The sequence below is a fragment of the Periplaneta americana genome, chromosome 12 (assembly GCF_040183065.1).
Source record: "Periplaneta americana isolate PAMFEO1 chromosome 12, P.americana_PAMFEO1_priV1, whole genome shotgun sequence".
In the NCBI taxonomy this organism is placed as follows: Eukaryota; Metazoa; Arthropoda; class Insecta; order Blattodea; family Blattidae; genus Periplaneta; species Periplaneta americana.
In genome coordinates this window covers 10,074,529-10,098,187 of record NC_091128.1, presented here as the reverse complement: position 1 = coordinate 10,098,187, position 23,659 = coordinate 10,074,529, and the positions used below count along the sequence as shown (strand labels likewise).

The following is a 23,659-nucleotide window of genomic DNA, read 5'->3' as shown; positions in this document are numbered from 1 at the left end:
TCTTTATGTTCTTTAGTTTCTAATTTTATGAAAGGACTTAAGCCTTTTGACTGTTGCTCTTACATAAATCAACACAAAAAATAGATGCACATTTCACAGTATTGTTGTTATATGACTCATGCCCTGTCATGTCTAAAATGTGTAACAGCACCCATAGAATCCTATCCAGCATGTAATTCATTTTAACTAACAATTGACCTAAGCTGTTTCTTATGAGGCGTAATTGAAAAGTCCTTAGATGGGGGTTGTAATATCCAAATGATAGTATGTACAAGTTATTTGATGGGTTTCCTTCAAAGTAGTCTCATTCTGGCAGAACATACTAACTCCAATTGTTTCCACTTTTGGCATAATTTCTGGAAGTTGTCCTCCATCACGGTGTTAAGAACCTTCTCTGTATTTGCATGGATCTCTTCAATTGTGTCAAATAATTTCTTTTTGAGCGGCAATTTCAATTTTGAAAATATGTAGAAATCTGCTGGGACTATATCAGGAGAAGAGGGGGACTGGAGAATCACAGAAATTTGTAATTATGAATGCATGATTAGCTGGTGTATTATCATAGTGAAGGATTTAAGTTCTTGTCTTGACAGAGTGCTAGCTATTTCTTCCTCACTTTTTCACGCAACCTCTGGTAGTATTCCTTGTTCACTATCTGACCCCTAGGGGCATATTCGTGGTGCACCATACCAGAACAATCGAAAAAAAAGAGCGACATTATTCTTCACATTCGACTAACTTTACTATGCTTTTCTCACTTGTAGCGAACCAGGACTTTTCCACTGCGAAGATTATGCTTTCGTTTCTGGTTCATACCCTTAAACCCATGACTCGTCACCTGTAATGATCATATTTAATAAATTGGGTAATTTTCAGCTCAATTAACTGTTAGCATATTTCATGGTAATGTTGCTTAGTTTGTACGAGTAGGTCGAATCTAGACATTTCACGTGAAAAGTTCTAAGAAGAATAGGCTTAATATACATAATTCAGAAAATTTGCAAATATTTATCAGTGATCATTTCTTTTGATGTGTACCAATTTTCGGTAGAGTCACGCTGGGGATTTTGTTATTATGTCTCGCATCTTCCCACTACTATCTTTTGTAAGGGAGGAGAATTTGATAGGGAAAGCTTGGATCATAGTGATTAAGTGCGAGGAGAGAAAGTTTTCTGAAAGAATGGTAGTAAAACAGTCCAATACATCTTATGTAGAATATTGTTACTGGTACTTCATACTTTCCGAGTTCTGTGGTAGTGCGTTTGCCAGCAGATCAACTGGCCGGGTTCGATTCCCAGGTGGGGTCAGATTTTCGTGTAAGATTTCTACCTCGGGGCTATGAGAGAGGTGATATGTAACTTCTAATCACTATTGTTATATATATCAATATACTAAAGCTTTTTTCTTTTTTTTTCAATACCTTACTACACAACATAACTCTTCATAGATACTGCACATGCTTAGCATAGTCTGCCAAAATGATGTGCAACTTAAAAATGGGTCACAGTCCTGCCATCTATCCACATTATGCAGAACTCGAATCATGCAAGTAAAGTGGGTAGGCATTGGATACACGTTCACATGCGCGCGCGCGCGCACGCACACACACACACACACACACAGACATGCATATGCGTGCACCACTCTCTCTCTCTCTCTCTGTCTCCCTCTTCCTCTCTCTCTCTTTCTCTCTCTCTCTCACATAAAAGAAATGTCTGTAACTTAATGTAATTTTTATTCTGAAATAATTCATTCATTACAGTTTTTTTTATGGTAGCCATACAATCAGTGTCTTGAAATTTTTCATGTGAACTAAATATGTATTTAATTATTATTATAACATAATCTTCAAGATGTTGCATGTTTGTTTATTTGGGATTACATATCAATTTTCATTTCAGCCATCAGTAAGAATTATTATAGAAATACTGTTTAAATATTTATGTATTTGTATTAAGTTTTCCATTCATATCAATGCAGTATGTAACATTTCATTGTAATACAGATGATTATTATTTTTTAATATACAGAGAAAAACACTTTATAAATCTAGTATATTTCTTCTTTTTGTAGGAAATATCAACAGGAAACAGTGTCACTCTTGGTGGTAAAGAGAGCTTTAGAGATTCTGGAGACTCATCTTCAGAAAGGTTACATATGAGAGTCAGAGAGTTGGAGGAAATATTATCAGGTTAGTGTAATATAGCATTCTTCTCTAAGTTATAAATGTTATATTTTATTTAAAGACGCTCGCAACTGCAGAGGTTATATCAGCATCGCTGGATGTGCCGGAATTTTGTCCCACAGGAGTTCTTTTACATGCCAGTAAATCTACTGACATGAGCCTGTCGAATTTAAGCACACTTAAATGCCATCGACCTGGTCCTGGATCGAACTCGCAACCTTGGGCATAGAAGGCCAGCGCTATACCAACTCGCCAACCAGGTCGACTCTTCTCTAAGTTTTAACTAGTTTTCGTTTCTTTACTCATGCTTCGTCTTTTTTTTTTTTTTTTAATTCTCGTTCTTCCTCTTATGATCTTTTCATTGATTGTTGTGGGAGGGTAATTCGACCATTTAATTTTTTGAGTACGTTGTCTTTATTATTGTGAATTGTATCGGTTTTGATTTTATAGCGTAACAAGGAAGTGGTTTCTTTATATGCAGTTATTCCTTTACTGTGTCTGGTCCTGCTTTATAAACAATTACACTGATTTAATTTATACTAGCCATACCCATGCCCTTCTTAAATCTGTTATATTTCCAAATACAGTTTTGTTATTTGTTAGTGAATAATTTATTGCCAGTTATAAATCGTTTGCTCCTGAATTACTTTCAAAGTTGTATTTAGAACTATGAATGTAACTGTTATTATCATGCAATAGTTTCTGGAGTAGTTCGATTAATTCTACTTTTAAGCTTGGTATTATGTTAGACCTAACAGCATATATTTGTAAGAACTGAAGGTTGTTACTCTCAGCTGTAAGAAGGCTTTGTCACCAAACGCTACCATTTGAAATAAGGTGTTGTACTGGCTTATATTGTTTAAAGCATGTGTTGATAACGAATGTACTGCTATAAGTACCTACCTAAGTTTTTAATTGGTTGTGAGGGCTATTGAATCTCAGGAAGAAAAACTTTTCCAGCAGCGTAACATATTCAAGACTAATTTACAAACATGTTAAACAAATTTTTCTTGCAACGAAAACGGATGCTCCCTAGACCAAATAGTCGTATTTTAATTATGTAATTACTTCATAGTTTCATCTGGTATTGTATAACGTTATGACTGAAATACCTATGTTGTTAATTGTTTTTATTGTAACATTTGGCCATAACTGACTGAGTATATAAGAACTCGCGCTCAGAGGAGTGGCATACAAGCCACAAGTCATGCTAAAGATGTTAGTTTGTTACTTATTCAGTATGGAGTACATAGGACTGTTACCTATTATGTATAGCCTACATTACCGTAGCTCACTCAAATATGTACATAATTAAGCAATAAAATATGTACTGTTATGTTACTGAATAATTAATACTTAATATGTGCTGCATGTATATTTGTAAAATTATTCCATCTCTGACTTTCATTATTTCATAAAAAACGCAACGCAAATCAGACAATTTAACTACAGTAGGCCTACATATTGCTAATTATTAGTTTCGACAGTATATAAAGTTTTTTGTGCTTAAGGTTCTGTTTAGTCCTACCTTAATATGCATTTGTGTGCAGTCCTCGATTCACTCTTGAGCTTCTGTAATGACATAAAATCTACGTCCATTTAAAGGAACTACACTTTCCAATGATGAAAGAATTATTCAAATTTATTAAATAGTTTCCTGAGATTGCCTCATACAAACACACAAACACTCTCTCTTTATAATAATATTTAGTATATTATAAACACATATGAATATCATCCATATAAAAAGGGTTGTTAAATAAATATTAATCTGATTGTTGTCCAAGGCCGCCTTGTCTTTATTACTTGTGTATTAATCTGAGGCAGCAATGATATAAAAAGCATTGTTATTTTGAAACATATATCTCGCCAAATGGTAATGCAGAATTCCTGCATGGAAATAACATTATGCAGGCCTACTTCAGTACATCATAGTAATATCAGTCCTATCAAAATTTTGCATAGAATAAAACTTATTGGAAACCGTTTTTAAAGAAATTTTTGTTATGTAATATTTTTCATAAAAATCAATAATCGAGATATTTCGATTTATTTAATTCAGACCCCTTATAATCTTCCTTTTAAATAAGATATTTTGAATGATATGTAGCATAAAATCTAATACATCTTGATTACGCAACTTTTAACACTGTATCACTTCGGAATATGTATGATAAGACTTTCTTATGTTAAATTCTAACATACCTTGTTTACATGTTTCGATCTATTTATGGGTCATCCTCATAACTGGTCGTTGTTGGTCTTGGCGCCTCTTTGTTTTGTTTCCTATGAGGGTGTGTTTGTGTGGTATAATGGAGAGTCAAAGAGTGTGTGTGTGTTCTGAAATTGAGTTGTGTGTTGAGAATTTCGTTGGGGTGTGTTTTCGTGTGTCTGTATATTTCATATTGTTCTAGTGTGTTTAGTTTCTGGCTTTTTGGTTGGATGTGTAGTATTTCCATGTCTGTGTTGATGTCTCTTTGGGTGTGGTTAGCATTTGTGATGTGTTCTGCATATGTGGAAGTGTTTTGTAGTTTGTTATGGCTGTGATGTGTTCTTTGTAACGTGTTTGAAATGATCTGCCTGTCTGTCCTATGTAGAAGTTGTTGCAGGTGTTACATTTGAGTTTGTATACGCCTGTGTGGTTGTATTTGTTTGTTTGTGTTGTTTGTGTGTTGAGATGTTTTTGTAGAGTGTTATTTGTTCTGTATGCGATGTTGTAGTTTAATTTCTTGAATGAAGTTGCAATTTTGTGTGTGTTTTTGTTTTCGTATGTTAGTGTGATGTATTTTTTGTGTTCTTGTGTTTGTGTTGTATTCTTATGTTTTTTGTGATTATGTTTTGTCTTACGTATTATGTTGTCTATTATGTTAGGGTTGTATCTGTTTTCTTGTGCTATGTATTTGATTGTGTTTAGTTCTTCGTTGTAATCCTGTTGGTTCATTGGTATGTGGAGTAGTCTGTGTACCATTGTTTGGAATGCAGCTTGTTTGTGTTGTGTGGGGTGGTTGGATGTGTTGTGTATGTGTATTGTTGTTGTGGATTTTCTGTATACTTTGAATGTGTGTTTGTTGTCTACTTTTGTTATTGTGATGTCTAGAAAATTTATGGATTTGTTGTTTTCCATTTCTAATGTGTAGTGTAGCTTTGGGTGTATTTTGTTTATGTGTTGATGCAGGTTTTGGATCTGTCTTTTGTTTCCTTTATATAGTATTAGTATGTCATCTACGTATTTGTGCCAATATATGATGTTGTCTGCGTATTTGTTGTTGTCTTTGTTTAGTATGTATGTCTGTTCTATGTGGTGTAAGAATATTTCTGCTAGTATGTTGGAAATGGGTGATCCCATGGGTAGGCCTTCGGTTTGAGTGTAATATTTGTTATTGTTTGTGAAGTAGTTTTGTTTTGTGATGATGTTTGTGGTGTGGATGATTTCTTTAATGTGTTCTTGTGGTATGTTGTTGTTTTTGAGCATTTGTTCTAGTATCTGTAGTGTATCTTTTATGGGTATGTTTGTGTATAGGTTAGTTATGTCGAAAGTTGCTAATGTTGTACTGTGTGGGATATGTTTGTCTTTTATTTTATTCACTATGTCTATGTTGTTTTTTATTGTTGTTTGTTTTTCGAATTTTATGTCGTTCCTTATGGTTTTGTCCATATATGTGGCTAGTTTGTGTGTTGGTGCGTTTTGATGATTGACTAATGGTCTGATGGGTATGTTTTCTTTATGTATTTTCGGTAGTGCGTTTAGTTTAGGTGCTTCTGGTTTGATTGGTTTCAGTTGTTGTTTCATGTTGGTTGGAATGATGTCTTTGTTTTTGTTTATTGTGTTTTTTACTATGTTGTGGTATTGTGTAGTGAAACTAAACACACTAGAACAATATGAAATATACAGATACACGAAAACACACTCCAACGAAATTCTCAACACACAACTCAATTTCAGAACACACACACTCTTTGACTCCACATTACACTACACAAACACACCCTCACAGGAAACAAAACAAGAGGCGCCAAGACCAACAACAACCAGTTCTGAGGATGACCCACAAATAGGTCGAAACATATTTAGAAGGTACATTAGAATTTAACACAAAGTCTTATCATACATATTCCGAAATAAAATCTAAGTTAGAACGAACTTAATTTATATTTCAATTTTCATATAAATAGGTTAAGCCATTATCATGTGAAAAGATAACAAACATCCAGACAGACAAAAAAAAAAAAAAAAAAAAAAAAAAAAAAAAAAAAAAAAAAAAAAAAAAAATTTTCGATCTCAGGATGGTTAATTATATATGTTAATAGCAATTATTTTTGAAAAAGCGAAAATTACCAGAAAAATTTTGGTTACAGATTTATTATTAGTATAAATTATCCCATGGGACTCATATTCAAATTCCCTGCGCTCGAATTTAAATGTCCAGTTTGGAGATGAATATGCAGTGTGCTGTAAAAAAAGTGATAAAAATAATTGCCCAAGATTTTAATGCAGAATTTATCAGAGGCTATGCCAGAAGTATGTACTTGCTGATTAAAATGTCTTACAGAGATATTTTGGTGTGGTAAATCTCGTGCGACCACAGCTTGTCAAACAAGGTAATTATCAATAGTCATTTCACATTATCTCATTGCCCCAGAATTGAAATATTTCCAATTGAAAATCACAGCAAAGCTTGCACACCATTTGACAGACCAATGGCCGTGTGCACCATTCTCGATCATCTAGCCTGTTTATCAGCAATCACGGAAACATGGTCAATTCTTGACAATGATCAAGTTACAGATGCGGTGCACCGACATTTTCCCTCGATCAACTCATTACCGTCAGCTGACGGTACGCTCGCTTGAGAAGAATCATCTGAGCGCTAGGTAACCGCGTATAAAACAGCGAACGAACGCACTCTGTCAATTATCGCTTCGTTTTTGTTTGTCGCCTTGTCGGACTGTTTCAAACATCGTCACAGGTTTCAAAACAAGTTTCATGGAAGAAAAAAAGAAAAGAGCACCGAACTTCTCACAGTTCGAAGTGGGAATTCTTTTAGAACTCGTCGGCAATTCGGCATCTATATTAGAAAATAAAAGTACTGACGGAAGTTCTCTAAGAGAAAAGCAGGCTACCTGGTTGGATTTAACCTCACAATTCAACGCTGTTCCAGGTGAGTTATACGTGTTTACATAATTCCACATAATTTATACAGTGGTTATTTCATACTTTTGATAATAATTGGGAAAATTTTAGTATACGGATACCTCACTGACAATTATCTTGAAATAGGCTACTAAAAAGAGCAGATTTGTATGTATTTGTCGAATTCTCATCATCTTGCTTACGAAGAGACATTGCAGAGCCAATAATTTATTTGGGAAAATTTCAGTATACGGATACCTCACTAAAAAAAAAAAAAAAAAAAAAAGGCAATTCATCTGTGTATGTCGAATACGCATCATCATGCATACGAAAAGGAAGTTTTTAGTGCCAATTTATTTTGTGTGCATGAGATTGGAATTTTGGAGTAAGAGGGAAAGGAAAGTATCCTTGTTCTGAAATTTATCCATTTATTTTGTGTTCACAAGGTTGGAATTTTGGAGTAAGAGGGAAAGGAAGGTATCCGTGTAATTTCTCTTAATTCAAGCGTCAATAGCCTTATTGTCCAAAACGTCATGTAGGTCCTAATAGTTTGAAACTGCAAATCTATAGCTAATAAGTGATAATCTCGCATTCCACAAAATGGTCATTTAGTTTTACTATATTATTACCAGCATATAATAACTACTTTATTATTAAATTGGACAGTTAGGCCTAAATAATATTTTGTCCTCAAGTAAAGTCCCCAGAAACATATATAAAATATTAGTCTATTTTTACAAAAAAAATACATATATTTTTATTATTCATCTGCAAACTTGCAGAGACATATCACTTTTTAGCCATCGATATATTATTAGACCTCCCTGTGAAAACTGTTGGGTAGTGTAAGGAGTGATTAAATGAAATTGAAGATTAGACAGAAGTGAATAAAATAAATTTATTGCAATTTATATCAGTGTTCAATATCATAATCAAGTAGTATTATAATTTTAAAAAATTCCAGCGGTCTACATTAATACAAATGAACATGACAGTTATCTGATAAATTAAATAATTTACATCAATTGAACATAATATGTAATAGGTAAATAGCCTATTTACAGTGAGGTCAGTATTAAACTATTTTGAACTACTTTTTACTTCACAAAAACACACAAAAAAACATATTTTTTTAACAATTTTCTCTTTTTTTTTTATTAATACAGAGTTGCCGAGTTAAAATTCTGAAAAAGCTGAAATTCATGTTAAAAACAACAAAAATAAGCTGACACCATTAATTATTATTTTCATAAGATAAAATAAGTAAATACATTACCATGCATACAATAACAAACTATTCAGCATTTGAAATGTAAAACACACAACAAATACAGCCAGATTGCTATGAATTATTTTTATTATACTCTTCAGTGTGGTACATCTGACTTTATTAAAATATTTTTTGTCAAACACTTGTTCAGGGCACTTTCCAACATAGTTTAATTTGCAACATGCAATGGAAGAGAGAGTTCTGAGTTTCATTTTGTCGTTTCTATAAAAATGTGTATTGAAAACTTAAATAAACCGATTAATACAAAATAGACATTGGCACAGCAATTGTGACAAAAGCTGACAACAGATATGAACTGACAAGCTGACAAACTTTAGAAAATGCTGGTCAGTTTTAAAACCTGACACTTGGCAAAACTGTTAATAAAATACACCAAACCTAAGTTAAGCTGAGCAAACCTAAACTAAAGTGACAAGCCAGGCTTGCTGTACAGTGAGAGTATATTTCCAAAAAAAATTTCACATTCTTTTTGTAAAACAGCAATTAAATCGAGGTTTTGCAGAAAAAAAAAGTTACGAAATCCAGTACTGACCTCGTTGTAAATAATGAATATGTAATATAATGTGGAGTTATTGGAAGCTGTGATAAGTAAAATAAAATTACACAAGTTCCTTTCTTTCTAAAATTAAATAAGCTTATGCAGGGTCCCCTACAAAGTTTGAAGTATATTGTACTTATGGTTGAAAATTATACATTAATAGAGACTGTGAATACATTTAACCCACATTTTCTATATAGCAGCATAATTATTAACATGGTTTTTACATATTTATGTTTCTTTATGTTTTAGGTGTAACAAAAAGGTCTACACAAAATCTAAAAAGACGTCTACGCAAAGACCTTGCAGATGAGAAAGTAGAGACATATAAGACTGGCGGAGGAAAAAAGAACATTAAAACCACAAACATTGACCCTATGTATCAGCTACTGTAATACAGGACATCACACAGAGAGTAAATGTACAGACACCAGTCGATATGGTATCGCCTAATATCTTCCAAGAAAAGGAAGTGGCACACTCCAAGACCCCAGCCAGCTCCAAGCAGTACCAATGGAATCGTCGTCGGATGCCTCAAAACCAAAACCTTCATGTGATGCTGTAGCTGACACCTTTAAAAAAAGAATAAGTGTACTGGAAAATCAATTACGAATGATGGAGGAAGAACATCTAAAAGAAATTAGGATAAAAAACTTAAAAATTTCAGTGTTACGACAGAAACTAAAATACTGGAAAAAAAAAAAAATTCTGTTAATTGAAATGCCTACCACTGTCTCTTCCCGTTTTCAACTGGGTCATTCCGTGTCATTTCAACCAATATTCTTTCAAAATGTCACCCACCATCTCAGATCATCTTCGTATTAGGTGAACATGTTTGCTTACCTGAGATGTGAACATAACCAAAATATTTGTTTTACCTGTAGCACCATTTCTTTGTTATAGCTTCATGAAAATATAAAAATTGCATATATGTCACAAACACGGTTTATAAGGTACTCCAGAAACAAAAATTGCTGCAAAAATGGAATAACTGTACTTGATTCTTGTATTTAATTGTTTGTTTGTTATTGAAGATTTTGAAATTACTATTGATATGAAATTATAATTGTTTGCTTTCTTTTACACACACGCACACACACATTATAACACTTTCCATGGATTTGGGCCAAATGGTTAATCCGTTTCAGTATCAGTTATCAGTAGTTGTTTCAATGGTCGTTCCTAATGTCTTGTTCCCCAAGGTTGGAAATTTTTCATTATTCTTGGGAGACAATGTCGTGGCATCCATTGGATGTGTTCAAACCAGTTATTTTTGTATTTAATCCAGCACTGATGTAACTTTCAGTTACTGGTAATTTAAAATTTGTTTATTAGCCTTGTGATCTAACAAAATAGCTATACTGCGCAGTTTTTCTCATGAACTTCATTTCAGCCGCTCTAATTCTTGATTTATCAGATGTTTCTAGAGTCCATATGTCACTGCCATACATTAACATTGGAAGTGCCAAATTGTTACAAATTTTACTCTAGTAGGTACTCCTTGAAAATTTTGTAGGTTAAAAAATATTATTTGAGTCCTGTTATTTTTAGGAACTTTGAGATGTAATTTTTTTCATTCTCATGAGACAGTAAACATCCTAAATAGTTAAATGACTTTGTTTGCTCAGTGATTTTATTATTAGTAACTATTTCACTTCTTACTGGTTCTTGGCCTATGAATGTCATCATTTTTGTTTTTTATGGTAGAAATTGCCATTTCATAAGCTTGTATAACTTTATTCAGTTTATGCGCTGCTATTTGTAAAAAATATATATATCTGTGTGTGTGTGTGTGCGTATTTTAACTGTATATACTTACAGCCTTAGACACAAAAAATGACATCTCCTGTAGTGTGAATTTGTCTAAGTCCATTTTGGACAGCACTTGGTTTACACGACTAGGGAAAGGATATTTATTTTGCACTTAATTTATTATTTGAATATATCTTCCTTATAGCACATATATCTTCATAACACCTATAAACAGACAAATAAAAGCAACTAACAAAACAAAGAAGAAAAAGAGCGGAGTCATGCATAAGAAATTTCTTCATGTGTTAACCTAAGCTCTCATTGAATCAATTGAAGTCTTCTGAAGGGGACTTTGTATGGCGGCCCATCATTTTTTGTGTCTAAGGTTGTACATGATACATCATAATAAAGTCTAAATGTGGAGCAACATAGCTTTTAGAATCACTACATATCTGATACAAACAAAAATAGACATTTATAATTGTACCCCGGGTCCAAGTTTAGTAATATAATTTTCACACAAATGTTTGTTGACATTTTATTTCCTTAATATTCCTGTCATTTGGAATTAATGGGTTCATTTGTTTCCTTGGTCACTTGTTATGTTCTTCCTGTTGCTGTGTGCATACTGCCTTCACACAGTGTAATGCTCAAAAGTAACCTCACAGGTATCACTTTGAGACCTATAATATGATAATGCTGGGCCATGTGGACGCATACATTTAACAGTTATATCCCTTTCATCAGTATTTACTGCTTCTGCAAATCTTTTGCACCAGTATGAATCATATACACAAGCCACGTTGGAGTTTGCACTCCAACTGTAATTATTGCACTTCCATTGTGAGCTGATGCTGTAATGTTCATCAGCACTAACCTTTTCGCACCAATTTCATTTATTGACAAGGGCACAAATTGATGTAGACTGTGAGTACCAGAAATTATAAAAGCTTGCTGAAATCGTTTATTCAGTTGGACACGAGTTCATGATGTCTTTTATGGTACAAAGAAAAATTTCAATTTCTTTAAGTGTTTCCCTACAGAAGTTGTAGATCAGACGTACTCATGGTGGGCACATCGCCCAGTGCAGAAGATGGGCGGGTGCTGGAAACTTCTGTACATGCAAACAGACAGTGTCGTGCACTCAGACCTATTGTAACCTAGCAGTAAGGTTACTTGCGGTTTGTATCATGGATAGACCTATTGATACAATATTTATTTAACCTGGTAGAGAGAGATAAGGCCGTAGCCTTCTCTTTCCCTCTACCAGGGGATTACAACTACAATATCAAAAATATAATTTAATATTAAATTTACAATTACAATAAAATCAAAGTACTAAACATTACTTGTATAATAAAGACTGGACAATTTATTATAGAAGTTAAGACCAAAGAAAGAATTAGTTACTGAAGTACAAATTAAACATAGCATAATTAAATAGGGATGAAATTACTGAAGATCGAAGTATTTTATGCTACAGTAAGGAAGCTATTTACAAAGAGAACAGAAAAGTACCAGCACTACATTTAAAGTGACTCTTTTTGTTCAAACTGACAAACTTGCCAAACACTTACTATGCGGGCACTCTGTTATAGGGACAGAATATAACATTGAGCCACATTACAACATCAGGCATGCTCAAACATATGATACTATGCAAATCATGCAAATCTGGCTTTCAGGTAGTAGCTCCCTGTAAAGCAGGTTTGAATAATTTCAAGGAAAAATTGTTCCGGGGCCGGGTATCGATCCCGGGACCCTTCGCTTAGCACGCGAACGCTCTACTGTTCGAGATGAGCGTATGCAAGTAATATAAAATTTAAAAAGACTGTCATCAGTGAAGTAAGTTATAGGGAAGTAAAGCATTATTCCAGACATTTCCCTGGTTACTGAAAAAAAAAAACGGAAAAAAATATAAACAAGAAAATGCTTAAAGCAAAATCATAATGATAACATTTAGTTGTGCACATAATGTAAATATATTATAAATACAACACTCTAATTTGAAAAAAAGATATTGAAATAAAGTGATAAAATATTGTCAGTTCCACTAGGACAGTTGTTTTTAATCTTTTTTTGGAAAAAGAGGCCCCTTTGAAAATATGGTGAAAGCTATGGACCCCCTTTCTAGAAAAATATAAAAAAAGGACTAACATTTTCAGATACGCTTCTCCTTTTTTACTGCTGCTTTTTAGTTCTGTACTGGTCAATAGGAGCTGGATATTTTTGTGTATTTTACATACACACGGAATTGTGTTCCTGGTGATCCTGCTGACACAGTGTTTTGGTCTCAATAAATTGGCAAAATGTAGAAAAACAAACTATTGTGGAAGAGGGTTTTGCTTTAAAAGTAGAGTATAGTTCTTGCAGATTGCAAAGTATAAGGCATTTCTGTTCATGTACATTTTTTTAAATGCTTTGTCTCTGATGCCTGACAATATTCTGGTAAATTCAGATTATTATAAAAGCCAGTTACCATTTTCACTGTTTCGTCTGCTAGCTTCTTTCCTCTTTTTATGTTTCGAAGATAAAGTCTCCCTTTCTCTTTCACAAGTTTTCTTCATTGCTTCACTCTCTTTCTTTTTTGACCAACTTTAAGAAACTAGTGTTAGTAACTAAATTTTTCCCTGCTAGTTACAGTTTGAATTTTTTGCATTATTAGGTCTAAAAGTATATCAAAATCTTCTGTCTTTTGCTTTATTTCAGTTCTAAGTGTTTCCTCTTCAGGTAGTGAAGCCGAATCAGGGTAAAGGATTCTCCCCCCCCCCATATAAAATTTACCTAGTTTTGCTTTGAGAGAAGTTGATGCAAGTTCTATTTTATATTTGGCTACAGATGTCGTTCTGTGTTGTGGGATGCCATGGATCTTGAGACACCCAAACTAACAAGGCTTTCATTTATACCCTCTTTAAAGAAAATTTCCATAACAGTTTGACTACAAGATCATCCAAAGGACTGGACTGTTTGCTTCCTCAGAAACTTCTATTATTTTTTTTATCATTTTTCCTGCATATGTATATATATATTGAATAAGCAGTCGCGGACAGCCGATGAGGGATGGTCCTCAGCTTGGGGGTTGGGCGAAGAGCTAACAACCCATCACCGTAAAAAAACAGCTTGATACGATTCCTTCAAAGTGGGATATGATGATAGAGAATGGATTAATTTTGCTCAGGATAGAGACCAATGGCGGGCTTATGTGAGGGCGGCAATGAAGCTCCGGGTTCCTTAAAAGCCAGTAAGTAAGTAAGTATCATTTTTCCTGCAATTTGGACACATCTTTATGCCAAGTGCAGCATTATGTCCTTTCCTCTGTAATTTCCTGGCATTAATAAGGTAGGCTATATCTCTTTCAAACCAGATATGTTTTTTTGTGTGTTTTAAATAAATTACACTTGCTCAGTATGAGTGAAAACCTCCAGAGATAATTATTTGTTCTTATGGTAATCACAGCATGTTGCCTTTGTTACAAGACTTGATATTGCTATATCTTCTCTCCATAACAGAAATTCTCCTCTTCTTTTGTTTGTTTATTTGTCATTAACAGACCCTTGACAGGTATCAGTATTTGAACAAAAGGCAGCATATGCATTGACTTTATGACAAGGTTTTACAGATAACACTCCATTACAATCACACAGAAATCAACGCAGCCTTATTTTATATGAAAGACTGAAAAGAATACCTAACGTAGACTACTGGAGAACCTTCTCAGATACTCGTACAAGCTTAGAGATCCAACAAGGTTTCATACAGAAAGTTAAATATCTAAAAAAAAAACCAATATAGCCTACCATTAGACAAATATAGTATGGAAAGGTTACAACTTCCATCTTATCCTGTCAATAAATTAAAAATCCAAATTACAATATAACACTATCAACACAAGATTCCAGAAACTGAATGGGTACACATCTACACCGATGGTTCTAAAATCAGCAATAACTTTAATAATACGACTGGTGCTGGAATATATAATAAATTATTTTGCTTTTATATATTTCTAGGTCAAAATTCAACTCACTTTGATGAGAACTTGAAGCAGTCAATTCTACATGAAAACAACTTTTCTATCACAGTAACCTCTTTAATAAAGCTGTTATATTTAGCGATTCTAAATCAGTTATACAAGCCATTAATGCAAACACCTATGCAACAAAAAGAATTACTGAAATTCACCAAAGTATCAAACACTAAGTTATCTCTTCACAATAAATAGTTTTGCAATGGATTCCTTCACACTGTGGAATTCTTGTTAATGAGATAGCAGATTTCTTAACAAAAATTAAAAAAAGGCACAATGATCCAACAAATTAAAAATTCATGTTTATCATTTCAATTTTCCAAAGTAATAATTAAGAAAATCATCCAACAAGAAATACACAAAAAATTAGTAGGCCTACATGAGAGTATAAATAAGCAATGGAATATTTTATTAAACAATAACAATTTAATTCCAGACTGCCCATGAATGAAAGCTGTCGTCGCACTTTTTCAATTATATATGTGATATGATTGTTTGGCTGCTTATCTATATAAAATAAATATTTTTCATACTCCTAATTATTTATTTTGTAAAGAAGAAAATACTATAATGGATATGACACACCTCAAGAATTGTACAAATTTAACAGTACACATCTGTCATAATACTGGGAAGCAAGAATGCAAATGGAAGAACTCCAATACACAGAGCATTAACAACCAAACAACATTGCCTTTGAGACTTATAGTATTAAAGATTATACCTGTACAATAAAAAAAGTAATAAGCCAACAGCAAGTTTACACTATCTAAAATACTCGTAGGCCTATATCAATATTCCATATATAGCCTAAGTGAATTACCCAAACTTTTCAGAAATATAATGCAAAGCAGAGTTTGAAAATTATAATTTTACATATGCTTTATGTGGCTTAATTTCTAGATTTTATCAAAGTATTTTTTTTTCTCGAGAACCTCTCATTTCTAAAAAAACAATTTTCTTCCCTAGTAAAGACTGGTGCACACTTAAAAAAAATCTACAATTCTGAATATACAGCAAATTGTTCTTTATAATATTATACATATCTAAATTTTTGAAGTAATTTGACACTTAGGTAACTAAATTACCAGTATACTGATACCAAGAAGCCATATTGTGAAATTCTCCAATGTATATTGAATAAAATAAAGGAAGAATCAAGGCTCTGGCGTTCATTCTTTACTTTTTATATCTACATTTGTTCCACTCTGCACTCATCAATATCAGTTACTGAGTGAGAACACATGAACTTCAACGGGCTGTAACTCACTCATGCAACAACGGAATAATCTAAATTCTGCCAGATTTCTGTACTGGTACACATAAAACTCATGACCAAATATCATAACAATCGCTATCAGTGGGTGACATGTTTTAGTTGCACTGACACAGAATGACTCTAGCGCTTTGTCTAAAAAATAAGTGTTTCAGAAATTGCTAAATATAAAGTTAAAATTAATGTTCATAATTAAAAGCAAAAATTAATGTTCAATGTTATTACACTGATGCTACTGACTGACTTACCTTATTGAAAATGTTGGTTAATTATAGCTTGACGAAATGCTCTCCCAGGCACAGCATCATTGCGCTGCATCAACTCTCCTTGGGGAACAGGTTCATCATCATCAATGTCAGGGCCTCTTAAACCTCGTAACTCCTCTAGTAGTCGCACCATCTGTGGATCTTCAGGCGGTTCTTCATTGCTGGTGCTTCTGGCAATGTTATGCAGTACTGCAGTAGCTGTTATTACAGTCATGGCTTTCTGCAGACCACATCTCAAACCCACTGACAATATTGGAAACCTTCTTTTCCATATACCATACTGCCTTTCTACAGTGTTCCTTGTTTTGATGTGTGCTCTATTATATCGCTGTTCGGCTGGAGTTAGTGGATTTAACAGTGGAGTTAATAAATATGGTTTGCAGGCATAACCTCCATCTCCTAATAAATACCCATGCGGTATTTCACCATTTTCAAATGGTGCTCTACGAGCACAGTTACGAAATATGGTGCTATCATGCACAGATCCTGCCCATCTTGCCACAATATCCCTTATCAATAGATTGTGATCACTGATTGTCTGACAATTCAAAGAGAAATAACCTTTCCTGTTACGGAAGTGTTCTGCGTTGTCTCCCCCAGGAGATTGAATTCTAATATGTGTACAATCTATTGTTCCTATCACACCCGGAAATCCATCTATTTGATGAAATCCATCCATTACATTTTGTAAATCGGCCCTTGCTGGAAAAACAATGAAGCGTGGAAAGAACGATGCAATGATTTCGGACACTTCACTGGTGATACGCTGCACTGTTGTTCGATGTATATTAGCAGTGTCCCCGATAACAATATTAAAAGCACCTGTGGCATACGATCGTAAAGTTGCCAAAACTCTGTTCATAGGAGAAACGGGATTATTTCTGTTGGTAGGGAACTCTAACCTATCGTTCATTTGGTCCACTAACCACCACACTGTTTCTTTACTCAGTCGAAATCTCTCTTCAAATTTTCTGTCTCCCAGATCTTCGAAAGGATCTCCTCTTTCTACAATAACACCAATTCTATTATTTCCGCAGTGATTTGCGTGTTCAAGATACATCATTTCATCTTCGATTCCATCAAGTACGTCAAATCGTGCCGCCATTTTGGTTTTCTCGACTTGACCATGTTCAATTCAAGATAATCAGTCCCACACCCGTGATCAAATTTGATCATCATCAACTCGCTTGTTTAACTTTGATCGAGATTGATACTCCGCAAATTGGCGTTGAAGACGGTCAAGTGCCGACTTAACTTTGGTCAAATTTTGATCGAGAATGGTGCACACGGGCATAAGAGTTCACGGTAATCATCTCTCAGTGTTCGTTTATCTAATTCACTGTCATAAAAATCTAAAATTTCCGGTTCATTGAGAAACACTTTCACATTCTTTCTGCCACTTCGAAAATTATTGGCAGTGACACTTCTCCAGCTTTCCCTCAAATGTTTAAAAAGTGCTATGTCAGGACTGCTTGTTACATCACGTACTTTACATTGAAATACACATCGTAAAATAAGTTCATATGTGATGACGGCATGGGAAATACAACTTCTCCCTGTCCAGTTTTTGTTCGAGTAAGACACGTGCCCCATTAAAACGGCCAGTGTTTGAGGCAGTTGTGTCATTACAGAGAATTTGTACATTCTCTTCAATACCCCAATATGTTAATGCATTCCAAACAGCATTCACTTGCTCCATGCCAGAACTATTCTTTAATTTTGGATGCCGATGAGCTGCTCACTGTCCCCAATCTGTCCCCAATGTAATAATGATTGGAAGCCTTTCTTCTTTTGGGTCTCTGACATTTAATGTGGGCAACAATTTACCATCCCAATGAACAGTAAGAATTGCAGGGATATCATTCTTGAAACTGGATATAATTATTTCAGAAAGTTGTCTTCTCATCTTCTGTCTGATTCGATGAATAGAAGATTTATTAATAGGGAACTCTTCAGTATTGTGGCCAATAGCCTCTGCTGTCGCCTGAAGGATGTATACAGAATCTCTTACACTCAGCTGACATCTATCCAAAGCAGCCACTAATTTTGTAGTGATAAAAATTTTTGGTACCTCGCCTTGTAGCATTCTGCATTGGTTTACTCCCAGAAGTCTCTCCTAAAAACTGACCAACATCGATTTCATTTAAGCATGGAAATGCCTTATTTGAATCTTCAGATGATGAAAAAGGAGGTACAGCATGAGATGTAGAAGTAGATGCTGCACACTTTTGTCTCATTTGTCTCTTCTCTTCTAATTTTCTTTGCCTCGCCCTTTTTTCTTTATCCACGAGTTTTCTGTCTAGTTCTGGAAGATTCTCGCTGTTGAAGTAAAAACATCCTCTCTTCTTACAACTTGATTGTTTGTAGAACATTGGCATTTGAAATATTAAATAGAATCTCCAAGTTATTTATAAACTCCTCTTCACAGTGCTTAAAAATGTCTGCACACTTCTTTGCATTTTTTTTTTTTTTAATTTTCTCCTCTCCGAATGCAAGTTAAGTTTTTGTGAACAATGCTGAATAGCTCTTCTCTGAATTCTTGCTTTCTCCAAAAAATATAACACACTCATGAACCACAAGATTAGCACTTTCGCATTAATTTTACGTCACGTATGTTACAAAATAAAATTTCCAGCACTTCTATATTTGATGAAATTTGTGTCCAGTTATTTGGTGTTTTATATCACCTATTAAAAACACATGTTCCCTGGCAATGTGTAATTCATGTGACATTATATTAGAGTAGTGATCCGAAAACACATGCGACACAATCAATAACAGATGAACTGACTGTACGGCATGTACTTACAGACCGAGGCCTGACTCAGCATGACAAGTCCAGAGTCATGCAAGCTTGCTTTACAGTCGGCATGGATTACAATGCTTCAGTCACAACAAAATTTTGTGTAGACATGTTTTAGAGTCATTTGAACAAAATTGGAGGGTGGGTGTTCATGAATGTTGAAGTCTGAAAATAAGAGACACCCTAGCTTTCATATATCTCATGTTTTCTGTGACATATAATGAAGTGATTCACCTTATTATTTGCCGAAACTATAAGATAGTCTGTAAAATATGAATATGTAAATAATTTTATCATTTCATAAAATTCCGACACACCGGTGATGCTGATATAACCTCGGCAGTTGCGAGCATTGTTAAATAAACCATAATTTAAATTAATTTTCTAATTGATAGTCTTTTCTTTTAAAAAATATTAAACAGACCTTGTTTGTATTCAGTGCATACGAAATATGAGAAGTTTTACTCAAAAATAACCTTTCACAAGCTTTTTCATCAATAAAGTGGCAATTAACTGCAACAATGTTCATACCAATAATTAGGCCTACTGATGAAAGAGTAGCATGACGTTAGTTATTGTCAATCATTGTTCTGACATCAACCCAGATCTGTTGACTGGAAGTTCCAGTTCTATACTGTAAGTGAGGATGAATGTGATGTATAACTAGAGGTAAGGTTGCTTTTATAACCTGTCTTGATAATATAATTTTAATCTTGAGTGGTTTTATCACACATGCATATTGTATTCACCAGTAATTTTTTTTCTGGATTTTAGGATAAAAGAATTGAGGTGCGTATTATATTCGAGTAAATACTATACATAATTTGACTTTATCTTTAGAGTAGAATATATATTTTGATGTACCGAAGTACATATGATATTTCCATGCAGATATTCTGCGTCATCACATGATGAAAGAGAGATGGAACGGAGAAAAATTCTCTCCGGCGCCGGGATTTGAACCCGGGTTTTCAGCTCTACGTGCTGATGCTTTATCCACTAAGCCACGCCGGATACAATCCCGACGCCGTTTAGAATCGTCTCAGATTAAGCTCCATCTCTTGGGTTCCCTCTAGTGGCCGCCCTCTGCACTACGTCATAGATGTCTATGAACGCAGGACCGAAGTCCATACATGTGTTGAGGTGCACTCAGATGAGTGACTGATTGGCCGGGATCCGACGGTATGGGCGCCGTCTTAAATCACAAAGTGATTTATTACGCATATCATATATATTTTGATGTACCGAAGTACATATGATACTTCGATGCAGATATTCTGCGTCATCACATGATGAAAGATAGATGGAACGGAGAAAAATTCTCTCCGGCGCCGGGATTTGAACCCGGGTTTTCAGCTCTACGTGCTGATGCTTTATCCACAACCCCCAGAATGTCTGGAGGACCACACCTGCTGTTGGTCGACGGGTCCATTGGACCTAGCTGGGAGATCTTGTTGATCACCAGCTTTCCCTCCTTAAGCCACTGGAGGACGATTTTAGTGCCATAGCAGGTCAGCACTAGGAACAGAAAAGTAGAAAGAGGAGGAAGGAAAGGGAAATGAACCCCTAGGCCTCGAATGCTCTAATGCCGTTGGGGTCGAAGAAAGTAAGAGTTCAGTCAGAGGACTGGATAGGAAAGGGTAAAGAGGGAATTAGGTATTAGATAGAGGAAAATTATACCAAATTCAGTCATTAACTCATCAAGCTGACCAGTGCTAATTGATGAGTAGCCCCTCCCTTTAGTTCAGCTCGTAAAATTATGCTTACTAACAGTTGCACCACGGGAAGGTAGGGATGGGACATTGGGTATTTGTCCAGGTTGGTTCCTTAAAGCCTTCAATGGGAAGGATTAATGGCTCTCCCCCCCTGTATCCGACAGATACAGATACCCTTTTGCAGCATCATACTAATAGGAGCTTCTGAGCACAGTGTCATACCATAATCATGCTATAAATAAGTGTTATTGTGGAGGCGAAATAATACAAATGTAAATGGTGCTGGACAGGACTTTCTTATATTTTCATATGAATTAGCTGATAAGGAAAACAGTAAAATTCTAAGCATATGCTTCCAAACCACATTTTCTAGCTTTCATAGTTTCATTATACAGATCAGCCTTATTTAACATGTAACTATTACGTGAGTCCCAGCAAACATTCCTAGTGTTTCTGTCGGCATCCAGATCACTATGCTACCACTGCTGCTTGCACCTCACAGTGCTTCACCAGATCAAAACCTATGTACCAGAAAGAGACAATCCAACTCTCATTATAAAGGGACTGTGTCGTTCCCAGACCTACTCTGCCATCTATGCAAGATACATAGAACGCTTTTATTCTACCCATGACTGCAAAGTGAAGAATCATGAGTTGTTCATTTACGATTAAAAAAAATACTTTGAATCATAGACTGGGATGAGTTCTGAACAAACTATGAATGAATCATTACAAACGATTCATAATGTCTGATTGAATCACTTAAAAAGAATCGTGTTGCCCAGCTCCAGTTTGAAACCCTTATAATATTATGAATGAACTTCCCATTTTTTGATACTATCGAGTCACCAGAACTATTGATAGTATTGGAAACAATTTGGCTCTCGATAGTTGAAGTCATAACTATCGCCCATCACTAGTTCAATGCCGAAAGTCACCCATTCTGCTTCAATTGGTTGACAGGGGAAAACCTCGGAAAAAAACGTGTTTCAACCAGAAGTTGAACCTCAGCCCAATTGTTTCACAGTCAGGCATGCTTACCTGTTACTCCACAGCAGTGGACCACTGCATGCCTTTATAGCTGCTTGTCTAGACAGACAACAGACTTACATAGCTAATTTCGGGAGACAGGGATTCACCAACCATGCAGCTTTCACGTGGTAATCTCTATCTCTATTCCCCTCATTTCCTCTCTTTTGGCACATACACAAAAAAAGCTCAGACCTGAAGGATAATACAACCACCAGTCAGAGGTGATGAAATAAGCTAAGCATTAGGCAATACACCAACCATTTCTAGATAAGGCGAGATGTACTCTTGAGAATAGTCGCATTAGCATCTCTTGTGGTTAGTCATGAAACATGGATGTCCAATTTTTGAAACTTGTTAAATTATTAATATAACATAGTACATAAGTTTTAATCTGGCGAACTGTGAGTTCGTGGATGCAAGCAGCAGTGGTAGTGGGGGAGGAGGAGGATCTGTCGTTGTTGGTCAACAGAAACACCAGGAACGTCTGTTGGGACTCACTGTAGTACTGTATATCCATATCATAATGAATCAGGCAACACTGTTCGGCCTTCAACTACATAATTATTTGCATAAATCCTACTTCAGTTTATCAATGGACCGACTCAATGCGATTCAACACAACAAAGTAATAAAGAAGTGGTCTGCCAGCACACATTTCAACAGTGAAAAACAAATGGAAAGGACTAATGACTACAGAATGTGACATAAGCTTTAATTATGATAAAAAAAAGATTAAGCTCAAGGTAAACGAATTTCAAATAACATGTGAACCACTTTCAAGAACATAAAAAAAGAACAAGACTATATATGAAGTAATAACAATACAGTATAACTAGTGCTGTCATAGGGGCCATAGGGTGTATGGGAACCAACTGAAGGCCTAAAGAATGAAATAAATACAAAACAGATAAAGAATACTACAACACCGAAAAATCTTAATATCATATATAAGAAGATGTACTGAATTACTGGTTGAAGGAAGAAGAGAAAGTGGAAGACCAGAAAACAATAGAGGGATCTGTGCAGATAGAAAGAGTGAAGGCCCACTCCCACTTAGTAGAATCAAATCAAAACGAAATGTCTGCTGGCACCCACATCTAGTGGGATCGAACTGAAGCGTGTACAGATTAAAATGGATTGCATAATGGCTTTAGTAGAGTTATGTGAAGAGGGAGAAAGATAAGAAATAAATATTTAAAACAAGAAATGGAAATACTGGATACATGGAGAATTTTCACATTATTTGACTATATTCTCAGAGGTGAAGCAAAATTTCGTTCTTTAGCGCAGTTTTGGATTTTAACTTTTACTCAATGTTTCCATTACTGGTAATTTACTTATTTCGCTTCAAGCATTATCATGGGAATAATTATTATGGTAGTACTTCTGTGTTTTGTCATACAATAGTGGATAATTTTGAACAAGATTTATTACTTTTTCTTTGTTCATATTATTTAATTGTAGTTTTCTGTAGGCATACATACTATTTCACCAATAACTTTCAATAAAGAGACTGCGCTAACAAAAATGGATATGACTCATTTGTTTTTCCATGAAGGCTTCACAAGAACATACGATCATAACCGATACAAGAAATTCTGTTCCGTCAGTGGAATAAATATTCTAGCTCATGAATTCTATTA

General features: G+C 34.8%; 1 protein-coding gene and 1 long non-coding RNA gene across 13 annotated transcripts in view; one reads left to right on the top strand and one right to left on the bottom strand.

Annotated features, from left to right (window-relative positions):
* Positions 1–23,659, top strand: part of LOC138710163 (uncharacterized) — a 117,223-nt gene that overhangs the window by 78,220 nt on the left and 15,344 nt on the right. For all 6 annotated transcript variants that reach the window (XR_011335125.1, XR_011335123.1, XR_011335122.1 and 3 more), the window contains one exon: positions 2,074–2,191. This is a non-coding gene — a long non-coding RNA (uncharacterized lncRNA). The remainder of the gene's footprint in view (positions 1–2,073; positions 2,192–23,659) is intronic.
* The window catches only part of LOC138710159 (DNA polymerase alpha catalytic subunit-like), an 81,747-nt gene continuing 66,288 nt past the window's right edge, over positions 8,201–23,659 (bottom strand). For all 7 annotated transcript variants that reach the window (XM_069840791.1, XM_069840789.1, XM_069840794.1 and 4 more), the window contains 2 exons: positions 16,449–19,434; positions 8,201–9,717 (listed from right to left, as the gene is read on the bottom strand). In XM_069840791.1, coding sequence (XP_069696892.1) covers positions 16,450–17,571 — 1,122 coding nt within the window. In that variant the 5' untranslated portion in view covers positions 17,572–19,434 and the 3' untranslated portion in view covers positions 8,201–9,717; position 16,449. The remainder of the gene's footprint in view (positions 9,718–16,448; positions 19,435–23,659) is intronic.